This window comes from Physella acuta, unplaced genomic scaffold (assembly GCF_028476545.2).
Source record: "Physella acuta isolate Inbredline_101_S28 unplaced genomic scaffold, ASM2847654v3 ptg000353l, whole genome shotgun sequence".
Taxonomy (NCBI): domain Eukaryota; kingdom Metazoa; phylum Mollusca; class Gastropoda; family Physidae; genus Physella; species Physella acuta.
In genome coordinates, this window is record NW_026731872.1 from 1,297,920 (window position 1) to 1,325,206 (window position 27,287).

At 36.8% G+C, this 27,287-nt stretch overlaps 2 protein-coding genes across 2 annotated transcripts; both read right to left on the bottom strand.

Moving 5' to 3' along the window:
- Positions 1-2,080: 2,080 nt before the first annotated feature.
- On the bottom strand, positions 2,081-10,423 carry LOC131941204 (heat shock protein HSP 90-beta). The gene is made up of 6 exons (XM_059300236.1): positions 10,269-10,423; positions 5,736-7,049; positions 4,433-4,580; positions 4,063-4,331; positions 3,257-3,590; positions 2,081-2,403 (listed from the first exon to the last, which is right to left on the bottom strand). The coding sequence occupies exons 2-6, from the start codon at positions 7,047-7,049 to the stop codon at positions 2,282-2,284; spliced, it is 2,187 nt and encodes a 728-aa protein (XP_059156219.1). The 5' UTR covers positions 10,269-10,423; the 3' UTR covers positions 2,081-2,281.
- Positions 10,424-16,002: 5,579 nt separating this feature from the next.
- LOC131941241 (uncharacterized) lies at positions 16,003-23,132 on the bottom strand. The gene is made up of 7 exons (XM_059300357.1): positions 22,582-23,132; positions 21,337-21,425; positions 20,543-20,626; positions 20,277-20,387; positions 19,498-19,605; positions 18,531-18,603; positions 16,003-16,821 (listed from the first exon to the last, which is right to left on the bottom strand). Exons 1-7 carry the CDS (start codon positions 22,784-22,786, stop codon positions 16,655-16,657), a joined length of 837 nt encoding a protein of 278 aa, XP_059156340.1. The 5' UTR covers positions 22,787-23,132; the 3' UTR covers positions 16,003-16,654.
- Positions 23,133-27,287: the final 4,155 nt, after the last annotated feature.

Genomic DNA, 27,287 nt, shown 5'->3' on the forward strand with positions numbered 1-27,287 from the left:
TTTTAAATAGTCAAAGAGGGGTACTCATAAGCTTCTTCTGATAGAAGAAATATACATAAGCTGTAGTGTGAAAGAAAGGAAAACATTCAAACTACTTCCATGAATTATTTCCCTTTTTTAAATAGTCAAAGAGGGGTACTCATAAGCTTCTTCTGATAGAAGAAATATACATAAGCTGTAGTGTGAAAGAAAGGAAAACATTCAAACTACTTCCATGAATTATTTCCCTTTTTTAAATAGTCAAAGAGGGGTACAGTCTGATAGATTTGTACTAAACAAATCAAAAAGCAATTTTTCTCTTAATCATTATGTTTTTAAAAAATACTTACTAAAGAATAACATGTGTAAAAAGGAAATGTATCTAAAATGAATAATATAAATAAAAAAAAAACAAAAATAAACAACACGAAACACCATTACTTATACTAAGCTTTCATGTTTTATATTGTTTTGACCGACTTGAGAATTAGGGGTCTTATGGCAAAGATAAAATAAAACAGATTTTCAAAACATGACATGTTGATGTATTTTGTTTTAATTGAAAAAAAAAATTGGCGGAACTAGAAAAAAGGGCCACCCAGCAAAAAAAATGTGCCCCCCATATATATATATATATTTTGCTGGGTGGCCTTTTTTTTCTAGTTATGTATATATGTATATATATATATATATATATATATATATATATATGGGGGGCACATTTTTTTGCTGGGTGGCCTTTTTTTTCTAGTTCCGCCACTGGTTCGAAGTGAGTTTTCATACAAGCTCAACGTTCTAATTAAGGCTGTCGCAAATGATGTAACATGTCAAAAACCTTCCATAACTTTTTTATATAGAAACAAAGAGAGATTAAGTTTTATTATAACTTCAGACTTTGACTCGGACCTACTTCAATGGTGTCTACATTGTTAAATTGATTAACTATTTAATTTAATGTAGGGCTTAATTGGCTCAATGGAAATATGCATTATCTGTATCATCTACACTACACTATTGTTTCTTCCAGACTTTTTTCTCCGGGGGCTCTAAAAATTTTCAAGGATAGTTTTGTTTATTTATACGAGAATAGTAGTTGAATAAATAGTGAACAAGAAAATAATTGGCGTAGTGTCAAGCGATTATCGCCTGTATCGTAGTGATATGAATGCACATGGTAGTGGTATTCTTTAAATGGTAGTAGATCGCGTCAGGTCAAACACGACCCTCTCACAGCAGCCCTAAAAAAGAGATCTCTGCGCATTTTTCGATGTGCACACTTTTCTGTGTGCTTTTTTTCTTTATTTGCGCTTCTTGAAAGTTCTTCCGGTCACCAATACAAATGACCTTTCACTTCCCGCTAGTACTACAACATCAAAGATAAGCTAAATCGTATATGATTGCCTACTTCTTAAAACTCTAAGTAATCGGCCTTCCGTATAAAAGATCGCTAAATTGAATTAAAGCAAAGGATATACTTGCGAATTGTATCAATGTATGAGTGGCTGACCACATCCATCAAGAATAACACAAACAGCCGGCGTACAGGCAGAGACGTCGTGATGTCACCCCCCCCCCCCCCAAAGTATGTGGGTGTCGGCCTATTTATTAAGTTTTATAATTAAAATATATGTATTTGTATAAACTTTAATCATTGCAGTAATAATAAATCCATCTAATTTGCCTTGTCAAACCCCCCACCCCCATTATGTGCCCTCAGTAATGACAATTTGGTACCTGATCTTGCAGGATTATCTACTACCATCTGAGCATTTCAACAACGATGCTTATATTACTGATAAGTGTTAAAATTCGCAGACCACAAGTTATGTGACACATGTATGAAATTCACATATTTACTTTAATCTGCAACCTCCATTTAGTCATGGGACGTGTAGTATACACCTCCTAATCTACAAAGTACTTCCCCTAACATGCCAAGGGCATTAACTGTCACAGAGAAAGTTAATGTTGAGGTCAATTTCAGAAGCAGGGTATTCACCCTATTGCAGATAAAAAATTGGCCCCATGTGAGACCAAAACAATTTTATTAATTGTAGTTAAAACAAGCTACTACACACAGTACTTGACAAAATTGCAATAACAAAATTCAACCTTTTATTCAACTTAAAAAATTGCACAACAAATGACATGGCAGTAGTCAAATATTCGAAGGATCAAGTTTGATTCAGCAATATCTATAAATAGGCAGATGAAAAGCTACAATGATGGAATGAAAAAAAAAAATGAACTAGAGGCTAAATTATTGGTCACGTAAACCAAAACTTCAAATAGTATAGTCAATTTAATCCACTTCCTCCATACGTGATGCATCATCCTCATCTCCTTCCAGTGGTGGCATCTCTTCAGCACTTGCACCTTCAGAACTAGGTGTCTCAGTGGCTGTAGTATCATCCTCATCAATACCTGAGGTTGGAAAATAACTGGGCTTTAGACAAGAGTCATTTTTTTAAAATGAGCCATGAAATGTGTACAATTTTGTATTCTAATTTTTAAATGTACTACAATAAAATATCTCCAGTATTTTGTGCAGTCCTTTTCTTCGTTCTTAATTTTTAGTGTTGGAAGGGATCGAGCCTTTATGCCAGAGGGTTTGAACTCTCAACTTTTTTGAATTTATCAACCATGAACTTTGCCTCCATCACAATTAAGGCTACGTGTCAGTGTCAACTGGTTATGCGTCATAGAGGCCATTGACTCAGATTTCAGCCTGCTTTTCTTTTTAGATTTGCTTCCATAGCATTTGTTCAGCCAAGAACAAACTACAAGGCATCAGTTGTTTGATTTTGCAGTCTCTCCTAGAAGAGTTGCTGCCCCCCCCCCCCCCCCAGCTAACTAGCCTCATCTGCCCGAGGGTTTGAACTCGAGACTTTTCTGTGCAGTCCAAATTCTGTGTGGTTAGATCCAAGTTAAAATGTATATAATTGCCATACCATCAAGGCATTCATTGAAGTATGCTCTTGGACTGTTATAATGGGGACATAAAATTACATCATACTATGCAGTTAAGTGGCACTATCCAAAATGGAAATCAAATGGCACAAGAATGCTGCTTTGATATAGGTCAAAATAAGAGGCACCCAACCTATGTAAAACCATTTGATTTTTAATGAAGGAATTGCCCATTAAGCTTAGTTTTTGAAAATGGTGGAAGATTTTTTACTTATAGTACAGTAAGTTAAAACATCTACCAAGCCTCTTTCCATATATTGGCAAGGATTTTACCATAAAAAAAAAAACACACAACCAAAATACTTACCCAATCCCAACTTAATCATTCTGTGAATCCTGTTTGCATGTGAGGTTGGGTCCTCAAGACTAAAGCCAGATGCTAAAAGAGAAGTTTCAAACAAGAGGAGACAAAGGTCTTTCACTGCTTTATCATTTTTATCAGCATCAGCCTTCTCCTTTAGAGTTTTGACTATAGGATGGTCTGGGTTGATCTCTAGGTGTTTTTTGGCTGCCATATAGCCCATAGTGCTTGTGTCTCTCAGAGCTTGTGCTTTCATTATTCTCTCCATGTTTGCTGACCAGCCATACTGAGATGTGACAATACAGCATGGAGATGTCACTAGCCTATTTGATACAACCACCTGTAGACATTGAAGTTATAGCTAAATTATTACAAATAAAAGCAATAAATACCTTACCGTATCCATTACACTTATTTGGCTACAATTTCACAACCAACTCAAACATATGTAAATGTTTGCACTGTAGAACTGCTGATATTTTAGCCCTACGATACCACAAAAGCTCAGAATAACCTAATAAATAAATATGGGGGGGGGGGGGGAGAGGAGGAGAGAAAGGATATAAAAATAGTGGTTTTCACTTCTGCATGAATAGTTCAATAAACGGGCTTAATAAACAACTGCCAAACAATGAGCCCTATTTAAGATCAATGAAAAACAATTCGACAAAAGGTTATAAATGAGTTATTAAATATGGTTGAAAGATGTCTTGCTAAACCTTATACAAAACACTTCTGGCTTTCCAAATTGATAAACATTTTAAAGAAATATAAATTTTGACCCACATCATGACCCAACAGTCAACACAAACCTTTTCTACTTTTTTGTCCAAGATTTCCTTCATTACTTTACAGAGTCCCTCAAATTGAGCTTTAGCTTCCTCCAAGCGCTTCTTCTCAGCCTCATCTTCTGGCAGTTCAAGGCCTTCTTTAGTGACACAAACTAAATTCTTGCCCTCATACTCTTTCAGCTGCTGAACTGAGTACTCATCAATGGGATCTATCATGTAAATCACCTCATATCCTCTCTTCTTAACTCTTTCAACAAAAGCTGAATTCTGAACAGACTCTTTTGTTTCACCTATTGTGGGGAGAAAAAAAAAATATTTTAAAAATATAAAAAAATAAATAACCCAAAATCAATGATGACCCACCGCATTTTAAAAATATCACTATACAAACCTGTAATGTAATAGATATCTTTCTGGTTCTCTTTCATTCTTGATACATAATCTTTCAATGATGTCAACTCATCACCAGACTGAGATGTGTAGTACCTCAAGAAATCTGCCAATTTCTTCCTGTTCGTACTGTCTTCATGGATTCCCAACTAGAGAAGAAATATTGTTAAATCTATAAAGGACTAGGATAACCCACTTAATTCCTTAAATTCCTTCCCCAGTCTCTAAGCATTAAATAACCAACAACTTGTTTGAAATGTTAAAATAGATTTAATAATATTAAAAAAATAAAAAATAAATCCCAAGCAAAATAAAACACTACAAATATTTCTGTAAATAGTGTATTTTAAATGCTAAAACAAGGTAATTAAAAAGTCTAGTGACAATTTTAGCGCAATTTCCTTATGTTATCTAAAAATAGCTCTGTCGTAGCGTAAATCAAGAGCAGGGTTAGTAAAACCATTGGTTAGTTATTAAAACTTTTTTTATTAATTTTTTTTCAGTATTTTACATGTTTTATTTACAATAGAGTTACATGACTAAAAACCATCGCGCGCCTACTGAACATGATGGCGCAGCCATGGAATGCGATGGCGCAGCTATTGAACGTGATGACGCGTGTGGTGTGGTTGGAAAAAATGCCTACTAATTCGGTCCAAATTTTAATTAATTTAATTTTTTGTGACCAAACGAAAGGATATTTTTGAAAACTTTCTTAGGCAATAGTGTTCTAAATTATGGCAGGAATCGATTGGTACATGTTTCAAGTCGCTAAGTGGTCTGGTTGATGAGATATGGGCCAAAAACTGCTTTTTTTCGAGGTTTTTTGGCTTTTCCGGGAAATCCATGAAAGAAGCCCGGAATTTTTATGGCCTATGCTCATCCTCGTAACTTGCTTAACATATTTGCTTTTGGAACTAGTCCTCGATATTGCTTCGTTGAGGAGGAGATACGACTTAAAGCTGCGGACACATTCATACATTCATCCAGAAATGACGGGTTAATAAACGCAATTCTCCAGAATGTAAATTGCGCAAAAAATATGAAATAACTGGAAAGTAAAAAAAAATTAAACTAAATAGCAATGTATGCTACGCCGCAGGGCAGCTTGCTAAGTTATAAGTTACAAAAATACTAGAATATTCCAATAGCTATTTTGGAAAAAATAGAACTTTCACATTCTTGTACTAAAATATGTAAACGAAAGCGTAGTAGCACTTTCTGCATTAAAATAAAGCGATAGAAACATAGTTAAAGATGCAATGGCGGTTGCATAATGTTGAAAATGAGATAAAATAACATACCTTTAGATTCTTGGAAAACTGCTCAAAGAACTTTTTGTAGTTCTCTTTATCCTCAGTCAAGTCCTCAATAAGTTCAATGCACTTTTTGACTAGGTTTTTCCTAATCACTTTCAGAATTTTACTTTGTTGTAGCATTTCTCTTGATATGTTAAGAGGCAAGTCTTCTGAATCTACAACACCTTTGACAAAATTTAAGTATTCTGGAATCAAATCTTCACAATTGTCCATGATAAAAACTCTACGCACATACAACTTAATATTGTTCTTTTTCTTCTTATTTTCAAACATATCAAATGGAGCCCGCTTTGGAATGAATAAAAGAGCCCTGAATTCCAATTGACCTTCAACTGAAAAGTGTTTCACTGCCAGATGGTCTTCCCAGTCATTGGTGAGAGATTTGTAGAACTCTGCATATTCCTCTTGAGTAATATCATCAGAGTTTCTGGTCCACAGTGGCTTCGTTTTGTTCAACTCTTCTTCTTCGTTGTACTTTTCTTTAATCTTCTTTTTCTTTTTCTTGTCTTTTACATCTGCATCTTCCTCATTATCATCAAGATCTTCAACCTTTGGTTTATCTTCATCTTTTTTCTCATCTGCATCATCTTCTTTCTTCTCTTCCTCTTCATCATCAGAAACCTCCTTGTCACGCTCTTTCTCTACCAATAGTTTAATTGGGTAACCAATAAACTGGCTGTGCTTTTTAATAACATCTTTTATTTTCTTTTCCTCAAGGTATTCAAGCTGATCTTCTTTCATGTGCAAGGTAATTCTTGTGCCTCTTGACAATGGTGCTGATCGTGATGAAGCAACAGTGAAAGACCCACCAGCTGATGACTCCCAAGTATATTGCTCATCATCATTGTGCTTTGAGTCAACAACCACTCGATCAGCAACAAGATAGGCTGAGTAAAAGCCCACACCAAACTGTCCAATCATAGAAATGTCTGCCCCAGCTTGCAGAGCCTCCATAAAAGCCTTGGTTCCAGACTTTGCAATTGTTCCCAAGTTGTTCACCAGGTCTGCCTTTGTCATACCAATACCAGTGTCCTCAAGAGTTAGAGTTTTGTTCTCTTTGTCAGGTATTATTCTAATGTGAAGATCTTTTCCTGAATCAAGCTTGCTAGGGTCAGTTAAAGATTCATATCGAATTTTATCTAAAGCATCAGAAGCATTTGAAATCAGCTCTCTGAGAAAAATTTCTTTGTTGCTGTAGAACGTATTGATGATAAGACTCATCAGCTGTGCAATCTCAGCTTGAAAAGCGAAGGTTTCCTTTTCCCCCTCCATATCTTCAGCAGGATTTATTTCAGGCATCTGAAACAATCATGAAAATTAATAGGGATTTCCTACTGATTACTATTTAGCCAATAATGGATAACCACACATTTATCATAATACATCATGGTGGAATGCACCCAATTTCATACTTATGTCTGCCATAGGCACACTATTTGGTCTGGCGTACTGGGACATCATGTGTGTCTATCTACCCAGTCCATTACTAGGGCACTAAAATAGACATGTAAATTAGTCATGGGCCATTAAAATAACCGGTTTCCTGTTGTAGGAAAACATCTGATTCCAAAATAAAACCACGGGTACAGAAACTTGTAACCGGGAAATCAACATTTTAACAGTTCTGGCCTTAATATAAGTTGAACTTGTATCAAATACAACTGCTGCGTAAAACAATGGCAAAGTCTGTCAAACAGTTCTGGAATCAGCTGGAAGTACTGTAATCCATACTTTATTTGGTGTCATCTTGTATGTTAAATACAAAAATGTTTAAAATATGGATAGAAATATTTTACTTGTGTGTTAAATACTGCTTTACTAATCATATTGCTAGTTATATTAAAGTGTTTCTGCTTCTAAACATTGTTTAACAGGGCCCTTACGCAGTGGTGGTGGAGGAGTTACACAGCATTCCAAAAAATTGTTACTTTATGGAAGAATTATTCGTCATACAAAAAGGCTGGTAAATATGTTACCAACAAGGTTCTATGGCTCATGTAGGTTTTATTGAGCCGCAGAACTGGTTAGTGACCTACTTACCAGACCTATTCTTGACCCTTTTATTTGAAACAGCTATTGTTCCTTAGGTTTGTCTAGGTTTGCAGGCAATATATATAAAAAAAGGGAAGCTGCAAGTGGTAGGCTACGTATAATTTATCTACCTGCACTTACAATTCACCTTCCGTTTAAATGTTTTTGGAATCTTCGCAAAAGCTGACCATTAGGGCTAGACTAACACACCACCCCTTGTAAAAGGTCACTATTATCTTAAATTTGTATGAACTGACTGACCACAAGTATGAAGTTCTTGTTTGGGTGGGAGGGGGAAATAGGTTACAGTTTATGCTTCGTATTAGACTGGACTACACTGACCCCCACCTACCATGTCTTGCGTGTACATTTGTTTCATTTTCACAAGTGTATGAACCCTGTTTTTTTAAAGACTGTCGTAATTTTACTTGGCTTAGCAGCTAGCTAGATCTAATTTAATTAACCGATTGATAGACGCAAATCCGCTGTAAGCCAAAAAACTATCGAATCAACTTTAAAACAATTTACTACAACCAACTTCATATTTCATAGTAAAATTAACTGTAACTTTACATAACTTAAACATTATACCAGGTAAACTAAGGTTTTACCCTTTGCTGTTCAATGCAATGTCCTAAAACTAAGCATTTTGGTAAAAATGTTTCTATTTATCACAGAATGATAAAATTTACATAGCATCAGAAAACGACATGTGACGTTTCAGGGTCAGAGGTAAACAGTAAACAGCCATCTAAGCAACAAACCGGCCTACTAATTACAGTTTCTATGAGCAAAAACCCGACGAAGTGTTCGCTCCTACGTAGTGTTCGGTGTGTGTCAGCAAAGTGTAAGGTACTCATAGTGTTTTTCATAGGGGGAACTAGAATCGCCTACGACGTCATACCTCAACTTAAATTTAAGAACTTGTCTTCAAGGAGAAAAAAAAAATTTGACCTGGATATATTTAGATCTAGAAATGGACACGCATTCAGCAGATACTAGATCTAGTTTCATATAAAACATCCTAACAATTATATTTATAGAAGCAATAAACAGACTCACCGCTCAAGGCGTTAAGGCTTGAACGCGCAGAGGAAATCTAGAGTAAAGTTCCGCGTGGGATCGCACATAGCGAAAAATTCCAAACTCCCGATTTTTATCGGGCGCTATTTTGTAACCGTTTCACACAGAAACAAACCGAAAGTACGTTATTACTCCACTGCCATTCTACTCTAATATGCATGAAGTATTTTGTATTCATACGCATAGTATTTGAGATATTCATGTTTTAGTGACGAACCTGCTTGGGATCAACTTTTCCCCCTTTTTTTTTTGCTTGAGATCACCTGTCCCTGCTTGGGATCACTAGCATATTTTTTACGTTTTGATCCAATTTTAACAATTGAATTAACATTTTACACATTTAAACGTATTGTTGATTGTATAATTAATTAATAGATTGCAAAACTAAATAAAAAACATGTTAATTAAATTTATTAACTACACATTACGGATGACCCAGTGATGACTCAAGGGACGCAACTATAACAATCATAACAAAGGGACGTAACAATCACTAACATGACATAACATTTGCTTAACATATGATTGAATGAGAGATACAAACTAGATTTAGAAGAGGTAGATGATTGAAATAATTTAAAACAACAGAAAAAAATAGAAAGTATACAGATTCTAGGCTTAGCTTGAAATATAGAGCATCTAGATCTAGGCTAGTCTAGCTCAAGTCGTAGGTGTACCCAGCGAGGTTAAAACACAAAAATCGTTACCCCAGCTGGGATCACCCCCATTTCACCTCCAAGATTGTTTTAATAGCCTTAACTACAGTATTTTCAGTGTCCCGCACATAAATAGAAGCTATTTATAGTTAACCTAGTTATAAAAGCTTTGATTGGTTGGTTTTATTCATCTCATCCGGAACCTAGTGCTTTTCATAGGGGGGAACTAGAATGGCCAACGACGTCATACCTCGAAACTTGAAAATTTAAAAACTAGTCTTCCAGAAGGAGGGAAACAAAAGAATTTGACCTGGATATATTTAGAAATGGACATGTTTACAGTAGATATTGGTAGTTTCGTATAAAACATCCAAACAAATATTATACGAAGCGATAAACAGGAATGTGATCCCACCGAGGTTTTGATCTCACGCGGAACTTTACTCTAGATCTAGTCTAGAATGATTTTTTGAAAATGCGCGAGTGAGCATTATTAGAAGTTTATCAGCCTATCAATTAAAAGAAATAGGCCTATAACGAGTCTATAAGATTCTAGAACTAAATCTAGATCTAGATTTCTCTCTAATCTAGAAAAGGCCTAATGAATAATATTACCGGCATCACACAAATTGAAAAAAAAAAAAGCATGTGATAGCTTTTTGGTAATTAGAATCTTGAAATAGACCTCGTTAGATGTAGTCCTAGATTTAGATAAGAAATAGACTAGATCCTACGTAGCTTTACTTACGGTTTATCTCTCTTAGGGTAGATCTTGTGGTCTACCTGTACACTTGCAATTAGTATTTCAACCCGGCGTCAGTTGAAAATTTCTTAGAATGGCGTGGTTGACTACGCTAAAATAGTTTTCGAGTAATGTATTCTTGCGCTCATTCTTTAAAATATTTGCTACATATTTGGTTACATTTTAGCTAAATTAAAGTTAATATTGTTATTTCTAGTCATTATTATAAACTTTAAATAGTCGTCATATTATGTTGAATTGTTTTTTTCAATTTTATAGCATTAATAAAATTCAGACTATTTTAGGAAGTCGCAAACGCATACGATAATAAAAGCAGTAACGAAGCTGTTCTGGATCGTTCTTGAATCTCGTCGAAACTTTCGGAAGCTCCGGTGGTATTACAACTTCCCATCGGCATGCTGTTGGCTAATTTTAGTAACGGAAATAAAACGGTTGGAAAGGTTTTCTGGAAGTACCGAGAAAAACAGAAACCAAATGATACTACTAGTCTAGATCTCAATCTATACAAGTAGTGATCTAAATTTAAAATACAAATCCTACAGCCAGTTTAATGTATTCAGAACATTTTATTTGCTGAACTGATTCTTGCGTTTACACTTGGAACTGTTTTAATACCGTAATGGATCAAGATACATTTTCTAACCATAACGGCTAGGCGTTGCTCCAACCACATATGGTCATGTTTAAATTTAAATATTTAAACATACAGATTTAGACATAGGCTTTATGTATGTTAAAATATTTTTTTTAAAAAAGCGATGAATAACTATGTGCCCAAACCAGCAACATGTACAATTTAGCCTGATCCTAATAATTAACCAACATCGCCTATAATTCCCCGATAATATGAGGGGGGGGGGGGGGGGCTCTTACATCGGATTAGCGAGTAGATAAATCTATTAAGACTATAGAAGAAAACAAACAATAGTATCCTTATAGAGAGAGAGCAATGTTCGCACTTTTCTCTATGTGTGAAACTTATATACGTGATATAATGATAATCTAGTAACTCACGCTTTACTTTATAGGATTGCAAAACACCATAACTGCCATAAGGTTATTAAACGTTTCATTTTTTCATTTTCGCGTTTAGATTTTCCGTATACGATAAAGTAGTGGGATGTAAAATGACAAAAACTAAAAATTTTCTATTCTCCGTATAAGTACTATAAGAGAAAGTAAAAAAAACGAGCGTTTTTATTTTTAATCGCAAACATCTATATTATTAGGAATAGGACGAGAAACTTTAGGGATTTTTGTGAGACTTCGATCTGAATATCTGGTGACAACACTAATCACCCGGTATCAGACAGGCCTACAATCCCACCCTGTTTGGCTGAGATAAATATACTATACCGGAACACTGATTGATTTATCACTGAATAGAGCAGATTTCTAGATAAATGGAAAGAGAATAATTTTTTTTGGAAAATCTCAAGTGCCGTACAAATAAAGCGAGAGTGATCTATCCTAAACTTTTTCGAATCTTTATAAAATCTATTTATATAAAAAGCAATGTATGATATGCGTGTGTCTGTCGGTCTGTCTGTGTGTCTGTCTTTTAAGCATGACTACACGTTTCTTCCGGTCGCCGTGAAACTTTGGGAAGTTGTTGAGAATATCCCTGGGAAGGTTTCTGCGGACAAAAATTTCAAATTCGCATGGGTGGCGCCCCGGCAGGGCGCGATTTGTTTTCTTCTCTCTATGCGGTATATAAAAAATAAAAGTCGATTGCGGTCATCCGATCACCGTTCATCAAACTTTGGTGAGTTCATTAGAACACTCCAGGGAAGGGTTCTGTAAAAAAAAAAAAAAAAAAAAAAAAAAAAAATTAATTTCGCAAGGGCGGCGCCACGGGAGGATGCGATTTTCTCTACATACGGTATATAAAAATAAAAGTCGATTGCGGTTTCACACCGTTCATCCGATCGCCATCAAATTTTGGTGGGTTTATTAGAACACTCCAGGGAAGGGTTCAGTAAAAAAACTTTTTTTTTTAAATTTGCAAGGGCGGTGCCACGGGAGGGTGCGATTTTTCTCTATATACGGTGTATAAAAATAAAAGTCGATTGCGGTTTGACACCGCCTATTCGAGTGCCATACAAATTTAGGGAGTTGATGAATACTCACGAAAGGTTTCTGGGGAGGGTGGGTGGATTTAATTTTGCATGGGCGGCCCTCGGCAGGATGCGAATCGGCGCCCTGGTTTTTTCCGAGAGCGCTATGGCAACTACGTTCGGTCTAAACAGTGTGATAGACAATGGATAAGATGGGGCGTTACAGTCGCTAATTAAATTGAATCAGGCGTGTTCACCGACGCCCTGGTAGGGTGCGATTTGGCTGCAAACAAAAATTTTAGTTTCGGCCTCCAAAGGCTCACATGGGCCGCTGAGGGCCATGTGATACGTTTTATTTTAATTATCAGAAAAATTAACCAGATGTTTCTTTTTGTCCGTAAAAAAATCCTAACAGTTTCGTCGCTTTGCGAATGATGCAGCTAGTATCTATTTTTAGACGATCCAATCAGAAATTGAGATCATCAAATAATAGACCATTAGTAACGCTAACATATTGCATCAGTCACACTGATGTTTAAAACATCAGATAATTTGTTTACGTGTTAAAGAAAAATTCCTGTTCTTTTGTGTCACTTTAGCGAATGACGCAATCTGCATCATTGTTAACATGATTTTATGATGGCGAATGTTATTTTTAAGGAGCCAGGGGTCGTACGCGGCGCCTTTGCGGTAGTGTAATCGTGGGGGGGGGGGATGCTCCTGAGACCGCCCCTCTACGTCCCTGACACATGGGCAGTCACCCAAGTGTGTTCTACCTCATTATTTCGGTGAGTGATAAATGTACACGCAAGCTTTCATGCGGTAGTGTAGGTAAACCCGTGTCCCGATATGTATGATCCAAGCGCAGGCATTGTTTACATTTAAACAACTCACTTTTAGAAAACAAGGATTGGTAACGCATGGATGAAACCCTTATTATATATCTCGTCGTACTTTCTTCTATCCGCGCGGCAACGCGCGGGGACGGGTACGCTAGTTACATATAAAGCAATGCATGTTTTTCTGTCATGCTGTCTGTCTCTTATGCATTACTACACCTTTCATCCGATCGCCATGCAACTTTGGGGAGTTGATTAGAACACTCCAGGGTAGGTTTTTGCGAAAAATCTTTTTTTTTTTTTAAATTTCGCAAGGGCGGCGCCCCAGGATGGTGCAATGTTTCTTTATACGGTATATAAATAATAAAAGTAGGATGCGGTTCCACACCGTTCATCCGAGTGCCATGAAACTTTGGGCAGTTGATGAGAATACTCCGAGAAGGTTTCTGCGGGAAAAAAATTAATTTCTTATGGTCGGCGCCCAGGAGAGTGCGATTTATATCAATACACGGTTTGGCGCTCAGAGTTCCAGAGCGGTTATGTTAGCACTTGACATCCGATAATCGGGCGTCTTGCATAGCGTGTGAGGGGCACTACTATATTCAGCGTTAAAACTTCAACAGGCGCAGCCGCCGGCGTTCCGGCTATTGCATGACCCAAAGCGCCCCTGGCTTCCTTGAGAGCACGATGGCTCCTACGTTCGTTTAAAAAAGGCAAAACACTAAAGACACGATGGGCAACACTAACCGTTGACTATATCGAATCAGGCGCGTCCTCCGACGCCTCTACAGCGTGCGATTTGGCTTCTTGAAAATTTCCCGTTAGTGCAATGGCGCCTACTTAAAGAATGGATGAAACACTCCTAATACTAATATATTTCGTCAGACTTTATTTGTCTTTTATGCATTACTTCACCTTTCATTCGACCGCCATGAAACTTTAGACGGTTGTTGAGAATACTCCTAGTGAGGCTTCTGTGGAAATAAAAATTCAATTTCGCACAGGCGGCGCCTCGGTAGGGTGCAATTGGCGCCCCGGGTTATCCCGTGAGCGCTAAGGCGCCTACGTTCGTTTTAAACAATGCGACAGACTATGGATAAGATGGGGCGTTATAGTCGTTCATTAATTTCAATCAGGCTTGTTCGCTGGCAGGGTGTGGTTTGCCCCAGGCGATCCTCTGACTTTCTTTTGAGACAGCGGGAACGCACATGACGGCCACGCTAGTATTCTTATATCAACTTGTAGAAAATAAAATGGGAATGATCTCCCCTAAACTTTCTCAAAAATTCTTATATAACACTACGGGGGATGGTAACTCGGAATAATCCATTTTTAATTACTTAAACTTTTAAAAATAGAATAAAATCTCGTAAAAAAAAAGAATAACACACAATGTAAACGGCAAACAATATCTGTATAATAGTACGGAATAATAGTACTTTAGAAATTCATATACGTTTTTTTTTTAATTTTTTTGCGAAATCGGAAATCGCGGAAATTACTAAAAAATTTGACAGAAGGCAGAAAATAAGATCTTTTACTTACATGTGAAATTTTATGTATCTATCAGAAACAGTACTCAAGTTATAGGATATATTAAAATAAAATGAAAGAATAAGTTCCACTTCCGGTTACCGGAAATCGCTGAAAAGAGTTGATACAGAACTACGAATCTGATATAATACTTATATATGAAATTTCATTAACCTAGCTGTACCGGTACTCAAGTTATCGTGTTCACAGACAGACATACACACATACACACATAGAGACATACGGAAAAAATTGCAAAACTCAGGGAGGTGTAAAAGTAAAACGTCGAGATTTGTAAAAATCTCGATTTTTTAATACGATTACAATACTTGCTCTATACTTCCTATACGAGAAAGTTAAAACGTGATGACCATGGGAAAAAAGTTTTCTTGAGGATTGTAATAACTGACACGTCAATCCACGTCTGGAGTTGAGGTGACACCAAATTTAGTAATTCACTAGGAATACAATGATTATTCCAATTGAATTAATAACCGTTATAATTCTGCCCCTCAATGCTGTTTCTAGGTGGATGCTCAAATTGTCACACAAAAAGTTAGGGGGATGACACCAAATACACCGAAGTGGATTGGGGTGAAACCTAATTGGAAATTTACAAATCTACATATCATTCGATCTAGCAAATTATTATACAACAACCTACGTATGTGTGTATGTAAGTGTGTGTGTGCAGGCGGGTGGCAGACACCAGTAGAACAATAGTTGTACCTTTGATTGTGCTTAAGTTGTTGATTTGTTATTATGGTGTGTGATATGTTTAATGGGTTATTTTTCAATTCCTAGTAAAAGTTGTGTGATATATATCCATGCATCACAATCTAAATGTGTAGTAAAGCACAAATATATGAATCCATGAATCACAAGCTAGTGCTTAATTCACAATATCTGTGGCGAATCTTGTAACTCAATTTTGATCCACTTCTGTGATGCGCTATTTTATTCAAACTTTCCAGTAACACATTTGTCTCTGTGAGGATGTTTATTTTTAATCTTATTAGACATTAAAATTTCATGTAAAAATGTCAAAGTTCAATAGCAACTGGAGAGATAAGATTCAATGCTAGAGTCTAGTGACCAGCCAGCTGTCAATGATGAATTTTTTTTTCATGGTTGAGTAATTTTTTTCCCTCAGTGTGGACTAAAATTGTCTTTTAGAGACTGCAAGCTACTGATTCAGTTGAAACATCAGTATTTCAAATATTAGCCTCTGTCTATTGAAAACAAAGGACTAAGTGGAAAAAAAGAAATATGAAAAAACCCAAATGCCAAGCCTTTTAATAAAGTTTCACACAACATTTTTATGATAAGATGGAGGAAACAACAAAGACAGTCAATAAAGAATTTAATGCTGATCAATATTTCAACATCACAGTAATACTTGTAGAAACCTTGAAACCTACTTGAAGATTTAAAAAAAAATGTACATGAAATACTTTATTGATATTCATATAGAACTTATTTAGAATAAAATATCACAAGTTGAAAACATCATACTGGTATCAAGTACTGAACACCCTCATGATCTATTAAACACCCTCATGATCTATTAAACACCCTCATGATCTATTAAGCACCCTCATGATATATTAAACACCCTCATGGTCCATTAAACACCCTCATGATCTATTAAACACCCTCATGATCTATTAAACACCCTCATGATCCATTAAACACCCTCATGATTATGATCACAGTAGCAAATCCTGTGACCTTTTTTTCTCACGCTGCCCAGAGTGGACAGCCTAGCAGTTTTCCTCACAGAACTTTTTCTTTGACTAGATGTAAAAGCACATTTATTTTCATACAATACAATTTTTAAAAAATCAAGAGATCTATCTCAAATACACGTCATTGCACTTTTATACGTGTAGTACTGAGTCATGCATCCAAATAATGAGGCGGATCCAAGCAGCAGAAACCATCATGAGCCAAAAAAATCTGGGTCAAACAGCTCTTTTGTATCAGATCCTTTTCTCATAAATGCAGCATCATAGCTATCCACTGTGCTTGCACTGACCACTGGTCGTACTTGACCTACTTTTTTCTTGAGACCATATTCTTCTTCCTCCTGGGAACCAAGCCACGAATCTGTCAAATAAAAAGGGTCAAGGTCAGGGTTTTAAAAAGCACACCAATATCAAATGTGTTTCAAATAAAGAGGTTTAGAGTTTGACACTACTATTTTAGGCATCCAATAGCTCAAGTTGTTCCAGGAAAAAGACAAGCATTGAGTTGTGGGCCAAAAGATATTTTCAAATTTGAAAGCTAAAATATTTTAACATTGTATCTTAATAAACTGGGAGTAAAAGTTCCCTTTTCAAACCTGACGGTCTATAGGGCAAGTGAAGTAAAGTTCACTTGTTTCTGTGACCTCGGCAGATGAAGAGATAGTGTGGTCAGCACTATGCCCAGCCGCCTTTACTTTCCCTAATGTGTAAACTGGGAGTGATCTCCACTAAACTTTCTCGAATATTCTTATATAAGACATGATTTTTAATCCATTTTTAATTACTTAAACTTTTTAAAATAGAATAGAATCTCGTAGAAAAAAGAATTGCGCACCAAGTGAACGCCAAAAAATCTGTATAATAGTGAGGAATATTATTAGTACTTTATAAATTCACATGCGTTTTTTGAGAAATCGGAAATAGCGTAAATTACTACTTCTGGTCAATGGAATTTACTCAAATTTTGACAGAAGGCAGAGAATTAGATGTTTGACTTTTAGATCTATGTGAAATTTCATTTATCACTGCCTGCATTAAACTCCACATCAAAGTTTGTCTTACCATCACTGCCAGCATTAAACTCCACATCAAAGTTTGTCTTACCATCACTGCCAGCATTAAACTCCACATCAAAGTTTGTCTTACCATCACTGCCTGCATTAAACTCCACATCAAAGTTTGTCTTACCATCACTGCCAGCATTAAACTCCACATCAAAGTTTGTCTTACCATCACTGCCAGCATTAAACTCCACATCAAAGTTTGTCTTACCATCACTGCCAGCATTAAACTCCACATCAAAGTTTGTCTTACCATCACTGCCAGCATTAAACTCCACATCAAAGTTTGTCTTACCATCACTGCCAGCATTAAACTCCACATCAAAGTTTGTCTTACCATCACTGCCAGCATTAAACTCCACATCAAAGTTTGTCTTACCATCACTGCCAGCATTAAACTCCACATCAAAGTTTGTCTTACCATCACTGCCAGCATTAAACTCCACATCAAAGTTTGTCTTACCATCACTGCCAGCATTAAACTCCACATCAAAGTTTGTCTTACCATCACTGCCAGCATTAAACTCCACATCAAAGTTTGTCTTAACATCACTGCCAGCATTAAACTCCACATCAAAGTTTGTCTTACCATCACTGCCAGCATTAAACTCCACATCAAAGTTTGTCTTACCATCACTGCCAGCATTAAACTCCACATCAAAGTTTGTCTTACCATCACTGCCAGCATTAAACTCCACATCAAAGTTTGTCTTACCATCACTGCCAGCATTAAACTCCACATCAAAGTTTGTCTTACCATCACTGCCAGCATTAAACTCCACATCAAAGTTTGTCTTACCATCACTGCCAGCATTAAACTCCACATCAAAGTTTGTCTTACCATCACTGCCAGCATTAAACTCCACATCAAAGTTTGTCTTACCATCACTGCCAGCATTAAACTCCACATCAAAGTTTGTCTTACCATCACTGCCAGCATTAAACTCCACATCAAAGTTTGTCTTACCATCACTGCCAGCATTAAACTCCACATCAAAGTTTGTCTTACCATCACTGCCAGCATTAAACTCCACATCATTCTCAACTTCCACATCCTCTGATCCTGCCTGAATACTCTTGGCCTAAATAACGACAAAATAAATTTTCTGAATGGAATTACATGACTTTTGCTATACTTAACCACATGACATAAGCCACATTAACTTACTCCTAATCCTAACCACACAAGTCACATTAACTTACCCATAATCCTTAGCCTTAATTGTGAATTATTTTGTCTACCATGTTATTTTATAACTAGTGTTAAGTAAGTCCAGCACCCTGTTGGACCACAGCATTTAAAGGGATAAGTGCTCAGCATATGCCCAACTGCTTTTACTTGCCCTAACCTGAATTAAGTACCCATCAGAGCTGGGTGGACTAGAGTCAGGTACCCATCAGAGCTGGGTGGACTAGAGTCAGGTACCCATCAGAGCTGAGTGGACTAGAGTCAGGTACCCATCAGAGCTGGGTGGACTAGAGTCAGGTACCCATCAGAGCTGGGTGGACTAGTCAGGTAACCATCAGAGCTGGGTGGACTAGAGTCAGGTACAAAAACCATGGGTTCACAGAGGTAAGCTCTACCACCCCATTTCACTGTCCCCCTAAATACTTACAGGGGACGGAGTGGTCTAGAGAGCTGGACTGCTAACCCGTAAGTCTCGAGTTCGAATCCAGGTTCAAGTCACTAGACCATCCCCGAGTCCACCCAACTGATGGGTACCTAACTCACGTTAGGGAAAGTAAAGGCGGCTGGGCATAGTGCTGACCACACTATCTCTTCATATGTTGAGGTCACAGAAACAAGTGAACTCTACTTCACTTGTCCTATAGACCGTCAGGTTTGAAAAGGGAACTTAACCTTTTAAATGCTTACATGTTAAAGGCAAAAGGGTCTTACACTGTGGTAATAATGAGGTGCAACAGTGCGCATTATCAGTGCACCAGCATAAAGGAAGATAAAACGTGTGACCAACCCTTTCCCTGGCTCTCCTGGCTCGCTCTTCTCGCAGTTTTTGTTTTTCTTTGATTTCCATCAGCTTCCGTTCTCTATTGAGTTGGGCCATGTTGTCTCTGGTCTCAGCCTGAATGCAAAAAGTAGGTCAGCAATATGTCCACCAATATGTCATGGGGCTCTATAAATAGATCTTAAAACTAAACTAGACTATCTTCAGTGAAGAGGATGGCAGCATCAGACTCCATGCATTTTAGTAAGACACGTCACAGTCAAACACAAACTGAACTGAAATAAACATCAAACCTTGACCTTTAAAAACTGAACTGAAATAAACATCAAACCTTGACCTTTAAAAACTGAACTGAAATAAACATCAAACCTTGACCTTTAAAAACTGAACTGAAATAAACATCAAACCTTGACCTTTAAAAACTGAACTGAAATAAACATCAAACCTTGACCTTTAAAAACTGAACTGAAATAAACATCAAACCTTGACCTTTAAAAACTGAACTGAAATAAACATCAAACCCTGACCTTTAAAAACTGAACTGAAATAAACATCAAACCCTGACCTTTAAAAACTGAACTGAAATAAACATCAAACCTTGACCTTTAAAAACTGAACTGAAATAAACATCAAACCTTGACCTTTAAAAACTGAACTGAAATAAACATCAAACCTTGACCTTTAAAAACTGAACTGAAATAAACATCAAACCCTGACCTTTAAAAACTGAACTGAAATAAACATCAAACCTTGACCTTTAAAAACTGAACTGAAATTCAATATCAAACCTTCACATTTTCTACTTCTAGTTGCTGTTTTAAACCAAATTCTCGAGCTTGAAGCAATTCACGTCTTCTCTTCGATGATCTCTGAGAGCTTTTAATCTTTTTCTGTTTCATCTGAGAAATTAAGAAAGCAGAGAATTTATCCCATCAGTTACAAAACATTTGATCAACTACATTATATCTATATTTTAATAAATTGGTTTTTCAAAATTTAGACTAAAATCTTTGTTACAAATTACAAAAGACTATTCCTGTATATGAAGTCTTACTTTTTCTCTTTTCTCTTCAGCCATGCGCATCTTGTCAGCTAATTGTTCCGCCGTCAGTCTGGGAAAATTAAGGGGCTCCAATGTCTGAAATTGAGTTAAAATGATTTTATGTAATAACATCAAGTGTTAGAGTGAGAGCCTTTAACATTCACACGTGTCCTGCCATCTTATTTCTATAGTCAACTACTGGACATTTAGAAATAGATAAAGAAGAGCCACTCTACTTCACCAGACTGGTGGAAAGAAATTTAGCTAAGTGTGCACAGACAGGCCTACTGATATGATTATATTATAACAATTGAGGCTTAGCATTTGTTGTGGACTTGCCATTTGTTGTTTATTTTTCAGCTTGAGTTTATTGCTGTAGAAGTTCTCAGACTGAGGAAACTTGGGCCAGTGTCATCCCCCCCACTGCCCCAAAAATTTTAAGTGCCCCCCCATGAGAAAAAAGTCTGGAAGAAATGCTGATACTGGGTGGGGTGAGGATTAAGTTGCAGTATGCTTGGTGGGGTTGCCCTTTTATGCATTTACCTCTCCCGCTGACTATGAAGAACTAGCTACACTCCTCACTAATGTCCATCAAGCGTTTCTTTCAGACATTTCTCTCCAGGAAGGGTGGACAATGGTTACATAGTTTCTTTATTAACTATATTTAAAAAAATTTTTGCCAGGGGACACATCCACCAACTTCTGACAAGATGCCTGAAAGAAACTCTGAGACCATTAGTTTAGTTAAGGTCTAATTAATGACCATGTGTTTAGTTAAGGTTTCATTAATGACCTTGACTTCTTACCAGAAGATTTGGAGGTCGTCTTTTAAACAGCAATAAGTTGCCTCCACTTTCACCATCCAATGTGACATCGAACGCAACACTTTTTGGGACTGCAAGGACAAATAATAATTGATACTAGACTACCCGTTATCTAGTTAAATAACTGTCGGTTTCGGGGGGGGGGGGTCATCCATAAATGACATCACGTCTGCCAGCACTTATCATCCCTAAATAACCAGACCCCACATTCAAAAAGACGTTTTTTATATTTTAAAAACTCTACTAAACTCTACTTCACCTGCCCAGTGCCCCGCCAAGTCTCAGACAAATTTGTATTTTAAAAAAAACGATTCCGGCCGAGCATGGCTCTGACCATACTACCCCTTCATATGCTGAGAACATAGAAACAGGTGAAGTCCACTTCACTGGCCCTGTGCCCCGCGAGGTCGTGATAGTCAACCCTATCATTCACATATAGGTCTTAAGAATAAATAATTGAAAACATTGTTGTAAAAAAAAATCATTTTAATATTATTAAAGTCATTGTTCTAAACTTTAATAATTAATGTGGTTAATCTACCAATGAATATATCAATAAATTAATTAACGGCTTTAAATTAGTTTGTAATTAACAGTGTGTTCAAGAAAGAACAATATTTATCATCCAAAATCCTATTATACAGCTATACACATAATGTAGATTCTCCCCAATAACAAATAAAAAAAACAAACAAACAAAAAATGAGTTTTGAAACGTGACTATTCAGTCAAAGTTAAGCCATTGTTCTAAAACTTTAAAATTAATGTGGTTAATCTACCTATGAATAAATCAAAAAATTAATTAACGTCTTTAAATAAATGTGTGATTAACAGTCTGTCTGCAATCAAAAATTGTTCTCTACCTACATACTATTTTACAGCCCCCCATATAGAACAGTTTCCTTACCGTACCAAATCAGACAAACAAACAAATATTCAAACATGTAAACAAACTTGAGTTTTAGTAGTATATACGAAGTATATAGATAAGATAGATGAAGTAGTTACATGACTCCATGATGGTAAATTATTTCATCTGCACATTAAACTGTAACATTAATTCCATGTTCATCAAAATGCAAACAAAATTACCATAATAACTTTTACGTTAATCATTAATGTCGACGGGCAGAATGTAGGCCCTACTTAACTAGGTAGGCTAGACTTATTAGGTTTCAGTTGATAAATGTGGTGTGGGTGTCTATAGAATAGATGTGTTTAAAATACCTGGAAATTGTTCCTTGACTAGTATAGTGTTGGCATTTCTGTCAATGTCTGGAATCTTTTTCTTCTGAAATACATCTGTCTTGTTATCATCTTTTGGTAACACATTTTCATTTGTTTGTTTGACAGAGGATACATCTGAGTTGTTTTCCACATTGTCTGTAGATCTAGAAGGTTTGGGGTTTATACGTGAGGAAGAGCATCCCATAGTCACTATGATAGTGGAGAGTGAATGCTTCAAAGTTTAAATCAAAGTGAATCAAACTGTGGCCCTCTTGCCTTATCTTTATATCTTACTTTAACTTTAATAAATTAAATTAAATCTGGTTCATTTACGCTCAAATAATTTCACAATTTTTATTGAAATCGAAACATTCGAACTGTAATTCAAATTTTAAATACACTCAAGTTTAAAAAAAAATAGATTCTAGACTAAGTAAACGCCACTCAACGCAGCCTCGAGTAGCGGGAATGTAAGTTTTCGTGATTTTATTAAAAGAAACATCCCCAACAATAAACATGTTTCGTGACGTAGCGTCTCATGGAGACATGTAAACAACTATATTATTAAATCTAGTTCCGGTGCATTACAATCGTCAATAGTCGCGCCATATTTTATTCTTTAAAAACAGAAATGGTATTTTAAAATTAATTTTGAAACAAATTAACTAATTTGTTTCGCTTAACCATGCAATGTTATAAAATGTTTACTCTAGTCCTAGTGATCATTTTTTTAACATTAAAAGAGCATTCACCGAAACATTAAATTACAAAACTAAAAGGTAAATTCCAATAACAATGAATCAATGAAGGCCTACTCGTGCATGAGAAGTAAAGAGCTGTTTTCAGAGGGTTGGTGGGGTGACTTGTTACGCCATTTTAGGTGTTTTGTCCTGACGTAGGGGAGAAGAAGGTAAAATTTTTGATAAAAAACGTTTAAAAACACAATTGCGGGACGTGTCCTGGTGGGGGGGGGGGGGGGGGGGGGAGGGGAGGGCTGTGATGCACTACAAAAGAGTCTCATCCGGTTTTGTATTACCGCCCGGGACCGCGGTGACAAAAAGTTGTCCGTGTCTACAATTAGGGCGTCAGAGTGTGTGAGTTGAGTTTACCCTAGAGCAGGGGTTCCCAACCTTTTTTACTCTAGAGCACATTCTAAAATATCGGTAGGGTGGCGGGCACCACCTATTTTAAATCGACAAACTCCTTCCAGAGGCGTAGCGACCCTTCCCGTCACCCGGGGACAAAACTTTCGATTTGCACCCCCTCCCCTCAAATTTTCGATTTGCACCCCCCCCCAATAATGTTTATGAAAAAAATTCTGTCTCTGTCGAATAGTGAGAGGCGGGCACATACGAATTGTTTGGCGGGCGCCATGGCGCCCGCGGGCACGTGATTGGGAACCCCTGCCCTAGAGTATTGTTACCCCCGGTGTGTTTATGTATAGTTGTCCCAAGGTTGAATGCGGTAAAAAGTTGGAGTGGATGGTTGTCAGGGTTAGTTGGTAGCGGTTAGAGCGACCCTGTAACGTTGACGTGAAACTAAATAAAAGTTTACAATATGTGCCACGAATCGTTGTTGAGTTGAATCGAACCGGGACGTAATATCAATGACTACCATAGGACCAGTGGCGTAGCGAGGTCGGGTGTCACCCGATGCGGCACTTAATGGTGTCACCTCCCAGCGACCCTTCCCGGGGACAAACTTTCAAATTTTTGATTTGCACCCCCCCTCAAACTTTCGATTTGCGCCCCCCCCTCAAGTTTTTCTCTATATATTTTGCTATTCTTTGCCTTGGTGTCACCCCCGACCCCCCCCCCCCCTCTGCACAGGACTACCCTTTCCCTGATGCCCGCTTTTTCTATATAAGTTTTGCCATAAGGACAGTGTAATGTTAAAATGAATGACAGACGACTGAGTGTTATAATTTGTTTTGGCTGAGATCGGCAAATATATAGAAAGTTACGATGACACCATGACACAACATATCGCAATTTAAAAAAAAAAATAAAAAAAATAATAAAAAATTGCTTTAAAAAATAAATTAATGCCACCTATGCTATAGTTAACACGTTTACGTCATGTTGTCACGCAAACCCTCTTGTAATAATTGTGCATTTGTACTTAAAAGACTATTTTTTTCTCAAGTATTTAAGCTAGACGATTTTTTTAATAATAAAAAGTAAACATAACTAAATAATGGATAACACAATGAGCCCGTGTGACACTGTTCAGCGACGTTGTCCAGTGGAGAGAACCGCCTAAGATTTTTAAACTATTATTAACAAATTTCCATAAAACATTTTAATAGGTCTACATTTTCAAAATACAATTCAAACGTTTTTACTTTCTCGTATACAGAGTATAGAGAAAGTCTTGTAATCGTGCAAAAAATAAAATAATAATCAAGATTTTGCAAATCTCGACGTTTTACACCTCTTGTCCGTATGTCTGTGTGTATGTGAAAACGATCACTTGAGTACCGTTACAGCTAGGTTGATGAAATTTCATATACAAGTATTATATCAAATTTGTAGTTCTATATAAACTTTTCAGCGATTTCCGATAACCGGAACCTTTTCTACTTTAAATTTTTCAAAAGCCTATAACTTGAGTACTATTTCAGATAAATAAATGAAATTTCACGTGTAAGTAAGAGATCAAATTCTCTGCCGTCTATCAAATTTTGAGTAATTTCCGTTGACAGGAAGTAGTAATTTAAGCTATTTCCGATTATTCCGCACTATTATACACATTTTGTTTAGCGTTCACTTGGTGCTTAATTCTTTTTTCTACGAGATTCTATTATATTTTAAAAAGTTTAATGGTATAAAAATCATGTCTATATCCCGAGTTGCATCCCCTGTTGTTTTATATAAGAGTATTCAAGAAAGTTTAGGGAAGATCACTCCCGGTTTATTAAATTTGTAGTATACATTCTATATTTACAATAAAACATTTAGGGTACAAAAATAACATTAATATTTACAATAAAACATTTAGTGGTACAAAAATAACAATATTTACAATAAAACATTTAGGGGTACAAAAATAATATTATTTACAATAAAACATTTAGTGGTACAAAAATAACAATATTTACAATAAAACATTTAGGGGTACAAAAATAATATTATTTACAATAAAACTATAGAAATTTAGGTCTACATAAGTAGGGGCCTTTAAAGAGCCCGGGTCACCCGACCATCGCATGCCGCCTCTATTGATGTTTGACAGTGAAATCAAGTAATTCCCCCCCCCCCCCCCTCTGCGTAGGAAACCTAATTTACGGACCCCATATGCTCAGGGGCGATCAACTGCTGCCGGGGCACTCAGTGACGACCCTGCGTTGATGAAGTTATCGACTCAAATAGCCCATAGTGTATGGCGATCCTTAAAACAAACGTAGGCTTCACAGTGTTCGTCCGCCGGCGGATTCGCACCGTGCAGTGTGAGCATAGAATCAATTAGTAAATTAGTACCTCTGACCCCTTGTGCAAGACGCCCAATCATGGGGCCCCTATGAAACATAATGGATCAACAGACACATATAGAAATACATACAGAATATATATATACATACAGATACATATAGAAATATAAACGAGATGTTGGGGACCGAGTTCAGAAAGAACTTTGTGCTTGACCAATCAATTGAGTAGTGTTAAGGTCAAACAAACATTGAAAAGAGAAAAATTAAATTTATAAAACGATAATTGAAAAAATTACAATCTGCTGGTTAAAGCAGGAAATAATCACAGTACATTACCAGCTACAGGCAATACCAGCTATAGACAATACCAAGTATAGGCAATACCAGCTATAGGCAGTACCAGCTATAGGCAGTACCAGCTATAGACAATACCAACTATGGCAATACCAACTATGGCAATACCAACTATGGCAATACCAACTATGGCAATACCAACTATGGCAATACCAGCTATATGTAATAGTACAGCTACTTGTTTGCAAGGGCAGGTTTTTGTCTCTTGGTCAGCAAATATATGATTTAGGTCTAATAAATTTTTTTAGACACGTCAGTTCAAACCAGATGAAGTTAATGTCAGTCCTACATCAGTTTAAGGTGTGAGGTTTGGACAACATCAGTTTAAGGTGTGAGGTTTGGACAACATCAGTTTAAGGTGTGAGGTTTGGACACATGACAACATCAGTTTAAGGTGTGAGGTTTGGACACATGACAACATCAGTTTAAGGTGTGAGGTTTGGACAACATCAGTTTAAGGTGTGAGGTTTGGACACCTGACAACATCAGTTTAAGGTGTGAGGTTTGGACACCTGACAACATCAGTTTAAGGTGTGAGGTTTGGACACATGACAACATCAGTTTAAGGCGTGAGGTTTGGACTACATCAGTTTAAGGTGTGAGGTTTGGACACCTGACAACATCAGTTTAAGGTGTGAGGTTTGGACACCTGACAACATCAGTTTAAGGTGTGAGGTTTGGACACATGACAACATCAGTTTAAGGTGTGAGGTTTGGACACATGACAACATCAGTTTAAGGTGTGAGGTTTGGACAACATCAGTTTAAGGTGTGAGGTTTGGACAACATCAGTTTAAGGTGTGAGGTTTGGACACATGACTACATCAGTTTAAGGTGTGAGGTTTGGACACATGACATGACAACATCAGTTTAAGGTGTGAGGTTTGGACACCTGACAACATCAGTTTAAGGTGTGAGGTTT